At 48.0% G+C, this 7,823-nt stretch overlaps 1 protein-coding gene across 1 annotated transcript; it reads left to right on the top strand.

The window, feature by feature from the left end:
• Window positions 1–1,632: 1,632 nt before the first annotated feature.
• Window positions 1,633–7,385, top strand: LOC128734688 (uncharacterized). The gene has a single exon (XM_053828997.1). The coding sequence runs from the start codon at window positions 1,945–1,947 to the stop codon at window positions 7,306–7,308; it is 5,364 nt and encodes a 1,787-aa protein (XP_053684972.1). The 5' UTR covers window positions 1,633–1,944; the 3' UTR covers window positions 7,309–7,385.
• The last annotated feature ends 438 nt before the right edge of the window (window positions 7,386–7,823 follow it).

Genomic DNA, 7,823 nt, shown 5'->3' with positions numbered 1-7,823 from the left:
ATACGTACATGAACATGATGCTAACTACTATTCGAAGTTTGTCGGTTCTGCTCCGCTCCCGGAGTATCGTCAGTCATATTGGCCAACTTTGTCGTCACTTCTATTGAATAAAGGAGTTCTTTAGAAATAAGCTATTGTTCTGATCGTCATGCATTCTGCCTTTCAGACTCTGCGAGCTGGAATGTCTTTATCGGGCTAAGCTATCTTTGAAATATTTCGAGCTAATAATGGGTCGGGAAAGTGGAAAAAGAAGACGGCTTTAAATTAGTTAGCGCGCAATTTTTCCCTTTTCTGACTTCTGGAATGCCTGGATCGAATGAACTATAACAATGCGATTAAAATATTTAAACCCAAGCCACTCTACGTCAGGTCAAAGAGGGTCAAAGCAGGCCACATTGTAGGAAAAACATTTTCCCCCGAAAACAGCTTCAAATGGTGAGCGCGAAATCGAAGCAAACGGTGAGCGCATGTATCGCAAGGACTAATTCAAGGTCAACAGGTGCGTCGGAGGTCCTTACGCACTCCACCCAGTCCGAGAGGCAGTAGTATTTCTCTTCTTTTTTCCGAAGGAACATTTCCCCAAAATATCGGGAAGGTACCGTTTGACCCATCCCCCTTACGAACACGGAAGGAGGCAAACGAAACGAACAACTTTGAGGCGTTGCAAGAAACGAAAAGTTCGCACAACCACTAGGCACAACCCGTGTCGTGAGGAGCAAACCAAAACAAAAACGAACGAACGAACGAAGCGATTCAGCAAAGAACAAATATCGCCACACAGATACAAACGCCAGCACGTGCAGCCATTCGAGAACACGGTTCGGTCCGCTCTGGTGCGATGTTTTGCTGACGTCATGCTTCCAAGCGTTGCCTCGGTAGTGGTGAGACATTGATGCATTGTCGACGGTTTCATCGAATAAGAAAATTTCGCTTTCTATCGCGCGCTGCTCGGCGATGTTCGGCGCGACGACGTTCGGGTTCGTCAGTGTTGTGCGGGCAATGAAACAGTTAACTTATATTATGTAAAGTACGCGCTAGCCAGTCGAAGGCATTGCGATATTCGTCGGTGTGTGACCTAATCAGCCATCATCGGTTTTGGATTGGCTCCACTTCGCACCTCGCAGTGTGGTGACCTTTCACGGTGTGGCTGACATCCTTTGCTGGGAGAAGAAGCAAAAAAATAGTGTAGTACACACGGAGTACAACTCAGCCGTGGCAGAGTTACAGTGAAAGACGTCAAATCTGGGGAAAAAATTTGACATCAGTTTTGACAGATCGCGCAAGCGAGCGCAAAAAAAGAAAATGGATTACGGGAGTGCTTGAATGGAGAAAAATTTATAATTTAGCTATATTTTTATTATATGTAGTTTTCTGGTTTCTCTTGAATGTTGTTCGTTCCATTCCGTCACACACACAGCGGCGTGTGCATTTGCACCACTGTGTGAACGAAGCATATAACTGAAGATCGCGACAATGTAGTGGTATGGGTGTGCCCAATACTGTCCGCAGCGGGCAAGTGTTCGTGTGCCGAAGGTTCCACAGTGCTGCGTGAGTGTGTACGTGCGTACACCCTGGTGTTTATATGAGAAAGGCAAAAAATCGAATAAGATTTTGACAGCTCGCCGCTTTTGATCAAATAAAAATAAAAAAGGCGAGTTTTATTGATTATTTCCACGGCGGAGATTAAAATCGTGAGAAGAGTGAGAGCCAAGAATTACGCGAGTAGTGAGTCTTGGCTCGGTCCCCCAAGGAATGCAAAATGTCCAGTGTAAGTGAACGTGTAAGAAGCCAAAGCAATCGTCTGGCAAAAACGCAGAAATCAAGCACCGATATAAAATGGTCGGTGTAGTGTCTAGCCAAAAGAGAGCAAAAAAAAATTACATGAGTGAAATTCCATCAATGAAAGTGTGTCTTTTCGGTATAGTGAAATAATCTGTGCTGGATATGAGTACAGACGTTAGCCAGCAATGGAGATCACTCGGATTCACTGGCACGTCCGAGTCTCGTTCGAGATCTCCTTCTGCCCAAACCCTCGCCCCGTTACCGAAGCTAGTTCCCATTCCTCTGAAGAAGACTAATCACAGCAAATATGTGTGTAAGCAAAACAACAACAATAATCTGAAGAAAATCAACAGAAATCTTAACAAATCAAACGTTTCGCAATCGGAAATCATTATCAATGGTAGCAAGTTTAATTTGAAGCCGATCATCAAACTCAAAGCGGTTCCTTGGCCTCAAAACAATTCCGATAAGAAACAGCGCAAGCAGAACGGAGACATCCGAAAAGACAATAACAAGAAAAACACGAAAAACGACGACAGTTCAGTACCGAACGGTGATAAAAAACGTCGCCTAGCTGGAAAGAGACGGCTGTACAATATTGTTGCAGGGGAAAATAATGACGTCGATGCAACAAAGTTAATACTTCGGCGGCGTGACACGTCCCCCGGTTCGGAGCAACGTAGTGCAACGAGTAGTGCCACAGCGATTGCTGCTACCAACGACGACGACGAAACGTCATCGGGCGGAGCAGCAGCTACCGTAGGGTCGATGAAAACAGCGATGTTGACAGCCGATGGCAACGGGGAAAAGGATGTTCCAAAGATTCAAAATGTCAAACTTGAACCACGCGAGAATGCTAAAATTCCGAAGCGGATCATCAAACAGGAACCACGCGACATCCCGTCCGCCCCGCTCACCGCGCAGATTAAGTGCGAGGAAACCCTCGAGACGCACCGTAAGTCCAATCGGCGGAGACAATTCACCGATCGGATTATCGATACGATGTGCATACCGGAGTTCTATTTCAAAGCCAGGTGTCGAAGCAAAACCAAAGCAAAAAATTCCAAGAAAAAGAACCCGGTGGCTGTAGCGGCTGCAGCTGCCACTAGGGCTGGCAGCAGAAATGCTCAAAGCAAAAGCAAAACAAACCCCAGTGTCAGTGCTGCTAATGGCGGCAGCGGTGGTGGTGGTGGTGGTGGTGGTGGTGGTTCTGGTAGTGGTGGCGGCGGCAGCAACAGCCGCAGCAGCAGCACTGGCTGCAGCAAAAAAGCGAAAGAAGCGATTGCCTCCGAGGAGAGTACCGTTCCTCGGTTAAATCCCATTTTTCTCTTCGTAAAGCAGGAGGATACTCGGATCGTGGAAGTCCGCTGCGAAGACTACGACCGGCGAAATCGTATACGAATTACCAAAACATCCAACGGACTTTGGAGGTCATTTCCCCGAACGGATCCCAGTTCGTCGGTGGTATTTTCTCTGCTGCCGAAGCCGGACATCAGAGCAGACCCGTCGCAGGCGGACGATGGCATTCCAAAGGCAGAATTACCAAAGTACAAAAGATTACACAAGAAAAAGAAGAAACACAGGCAAGACGCAAAACGGCGGGCCCTGCTGAAAAGGATACCGCAGCCGAAGGATGAAGTGAGTTTGGATGTGCATAATGTTATTGAGAGTCAATTGACGGATGAAGAGGTGGACGATGACGTTATTGACATAACGCTGTGTGAGGATCAGGATGAGAGTAGCGCTCGAGAGGACTCGAGCCGGCCAGATGTTAATGTTGAAGATAGTAGTAAGCAAAATAATTTAACCGTTGATAGCAACAATATCAGTAGTAATAGTGATTGTAATACCAACAATAGTAGCCTGAATATCGCTACTAGCCTAGAAGGAAACAGTACCAATAGTATTAATGCCACAATTAACACGGATAGCAATAAGGATGACGGCAGCGACAACGACGTCGAATTGATTCCGCCAGAGGAGCCCCAGAAAATCGTTCGCCGTGGAGGACCAAACGCTGGCAGTAGCAGTAGCTGGTCGGAGGAACTGGATAACATCGAGGCACAGATACCATCAACTATCATATCAGTGCAGGAGCTCCAACGTGTTCGAGCCAGTGCGCATGTCGGAGGCAGTATCGAACAGCACACGACAACAGCGGCGCTCAATAATTTGATTGCACTAAATGAACTTGGGTTTAATCATCAGGAAAACCACGCGAACGAGTGCATTGAGAAAACAATCTCCTATCACTTGGAATCCCTGCAAGCGGTGGCGGCGGCAGCAGCTGCGGCCGCCGTTGCAGCTAGGAGCGCCGCTGGTACCGCAACCGATGCCAGCAAACATGGCACTATCGGTGAAACTACTGATGCTGCTGTCAGTGGAGTACCGCCCACCGCTGTCCCCAGTTCCACCATCGTTGCCCGGGCTGGCACTAGTGTGAGTGCGAAAGAAGTTGGGGAACAAGGTGGCGAATCGTTGCACACATCAACAACTTCCGATGCACCGACTGTGCATGAGATTGACGACGACGGAGACGAAGTGTGCGTTCTCGAGTCGGAACCAGCACAACAGCAGTCGCAGCAAACAAAAGGACGAAATGAAAATATGTGCCTGGATAGCGCAGTATACGAAAATTGTAAGACGGAATCGGATTGCATCCAGAACGCGGAAGTGCAACCGCACATCACAATCAGTAGTGACAGTGAGCTGGAAGATGATGATCCGAAGCATCATCATTTGAGTGAATTCAACGATTGCAGTGACCTGATCGAAGGGATTCGCGAGATACAGTCCGCCAATCCGGAAGATTTGCTACATGCCAACTGCGGTGAAAATACAATGACTGGTGCCGAATTGCTCGATTCGCTGGTGGAGCAACGGTGTGAAGACAATCATATTTCGGGAACTGATGATCTCAAGAATACGGTATACTCCATATCAGACGATTACAATGATGACGATGATGTTCTGCTGGAATCTGAACCAGTAGCGGACATCATCTCGCGTTTAGGTGAATCGCTTAGCACGTCACCCAAGTGTTTATCGTTTAACGAAGCAGGTGAAATTGAAGGACTTACTGGTGATCTGTTCGATACCACTCATCACTCACTGCAGATGGATGACAATTTGCCAAATCCATTTTCCTCGCAAAATCCAACACTGGACGAGTTGTCCATCACCATCAAGGATCTAACCGACAGTAGTGAACATGCCAACTCGTACTTCAACAGTGCGGAAAAGGCTAGTAAAGAATCTGACACGCCGATAGTGATTTCGCCCGATTCCTGTCAGGAAGAACTGCCCAAGGATCTCAGCTGTCGGAAGCGCAGCGAAAAGAGTACCGATTCTATCGTGACTCTATCTCCATCCCCACGTCCCATCTCACACAGCTCCGATGCCATTCAATCGCCCCAGCCAAGCGGTCTGCCGGCGGTCCCACCATCACCGGACATCTTTCTGCAGCCAAAATCAATCTCGAATGCCGTCATGGAGACGCTCATCTCACAAGCATCATCACAAGCTGGTGCAAAACCTCGTACCACAATACAACAAAAAGAACCTCTGGATCTCGGAAAGTGTCGAAAATCGGCCAGTCCTACCGTCAGCTGTTCGGAAGAGGCTAAACGCCAATCAAGCACCGAAGAAGAGCCCAAATCCAAGCGGATCAAAACCGATCCGGAGAGTCAAAAAGCAGCTGACAACAGTGCTTCCACCGCGGGACCAGTCGCTAGCAACAGCACAACACCGATCGGTGGTGGCAGCAACAGTAGTGCAAACAGTTCAGCTAGTCACACCAACCACGGTGACTCTTCACGTTTGGTGGAGATGCTCACCTCTGGCAATGATCCTGACCCGCTAACCCAGTTACGCTTGCTGATTGGAAATCCTGCGTGGAAGGTACCTGATCCATTACTAGTGCCAAAGGATCGTCTCAACGCAGTTCTGGCATCACCCGCACGAGAGATTCCTCTACTTCTAACCACCCGACCGGAACTGCGCCTACCGGAGGCTTTTGCCTTCCCGAACATTCTACAGGATCCGGACATCCTAGTTATATCATTATCTCAGCTGGAGAAGATTCTCGAAACGCAAGATGAGCTGCTGAAGTTGAAAACAAAAACCGACACCAGCAAGAAGGCTGCACCGAGTCCATTGGAAGTACTCAAGCAAACGCTCACGGCGCAGGCAGCGAAGCAAAATCCCATGATGAGTTCGCTGCTAGCATCCGGACTGGCCGGCGACATCGATGCGGCAACGGCAGCTGCATTCAACCAAATGCTTTGGTTGCCGTACCTCGGCCAAATGGGACAGTTTGGACCGGAGCTGCTCAAAGCAATGATGAACATTCCCAACTCCAATCCGAATCTGGCTGATATGTTACCCTTCATGGGGCCCCGTTTCCAGGACTTTTGCGGTTTACCAACAAATCCCATGGATTACAAACGCCAGCTGGAATTCGCCATGTGGCAGGATGCGCTTAGCCAAGTCAATAACGCCAGTTTGCAGCGAAAACAGGAGGCACAGAAAAAAGCGGCCAGCGCACCGGTTCACGTTGATCGTAAGCCCATCATCCCGCCGAAAACTCTGGAACAGCAACGTTCCGTTGCGGCCGTTGCCGCCGCTGCCAGTCTATTCCAGCAGCAAAGCCAGCAAAACAAAAAGTCCAACTCCGTTATGAACCAGATCAACTCGCTGTCGATACCTCAGTTTATGACCCCCTCAATGCCAAATAATCGCTTCACTAGTAACGCTCGAACCTCAACCATGCAATCTCCATCCTCTCTGCAGCAGCAGTTTAGTCCGAGTGGATTTAAGAATATGCCAAACTTGATGAACCAGGCGGCGGTCAGTGCGCAGATGCGCCAGCAGACCCGACCGCAGTTGGCGGCCGCACAAAAGAACAGGCAGAGCACCAATTCCATGTTCTCCAACAATCCTTTCCTGAGCCTTCCGACAAACTTCCAGGAATTCAACGAGCAACAGCAGCAGATTGCTCGCAAGTTACAGAAAGAGCAGCATCACGCTCGCGAACAGATGCAGCACCATCAGGAAGAGCAGAAGCCACGCGTGACCTGCAAATCTCTGATGAACTTGTTGCAACCGGAGAAACAGCAGCAACTGCAAAAGCACAGCGCCAACAGCAAGCTCGCAAACCTGATGGCTCTTCCAGGCATGGAATTGTACGCAACAGGACAGCACGACCAACTGCAGCAACAAATGTTCCTACAACAACAGCAACAGCAACAACAGCAGCAGCAGCAACAACAACAGCAACAGTTGCTTCAGCAGCAGCAGCAATTGCTGCACCAACAGCAACAGCAGCAGCAGCACCAGCAACAATCTCAGCAACAGCCACAAGCTAAGCTGAAGGTAAAACCTGGACTGCATCTGCTCGATCCGGCCGCCATTCAAAGGCGGCTACTGAACACCGACGAACTACCGGAGGTCGGCAGCACCACCAGCGGAATGGACGACACGACGGATCTGACTTCTCCGCTGTGGCATCCACTGTTCGGAAGGTGAGTACCAAAGAGCAGAAATTATCAACTTACTCAATTTGCCGTTTTTTGCATCAAACTTTGTAGTTTGACGCGTCGAAATTCTATTTATACGCATATATTTTTAAACATGCTTATACGCTTGAAAAGCAGTTCGAAAGTTAAACAAATAAACTCTTGTTTTTGAACGTTATATCACTAATAAGTAGGCACTATAGATTTGTTTTATGTTAGAACAGTAGACAGAACTTAACTTTTCGGTGCAGAAATACATTTTAAATGCAAACCATAAACATTACTCTAGCATACAATTTACCAAACTTACCAGGCAATTCTACCCGACCAGAACTTACTAAAAACAGGAATATTCAAAGAGATTCAAAGCCAAACTGGTCGTAAAAAAACAAAGGACAGAATAAAACTACTGAAAACAGAAGCATAAAACAAACAGGAAGCATAAATTCTAGCTGCAACAATTGATTTATAACCGTCACGAACAATTTGTCTAACCCGTGGGCTTTTGTTTCGTCCCGTTCGATG

Source organism: Sabethes cyaneus, chromosome 2 (assembly GCF_943734655.1).
Source record: "Sabethes cyaneus chromosome 2, idSabCyanKW18_F2, whole genome shotgun sequence".
Taxonomy (NCBI): domain Eukaryota; kingdom Metazoa; phylum Arthropoda; class Insecta; order Diptera; family Culicidae; genus Sabethes; species Sabethes cyaneus.
This window is presented reverse-complemented; position numbering and strand designations above follow the sequence as displayed.

Bases quoted from the DNA above. Each gene is read 5' to 3' on its own strand.
- LOC128734688 (XM_053828997.1), top strand. From the start codon at position 1,945: ATGAGTACAGACGTTAGCCAGCAATGGAGATCACTCGGATTCACTGGC.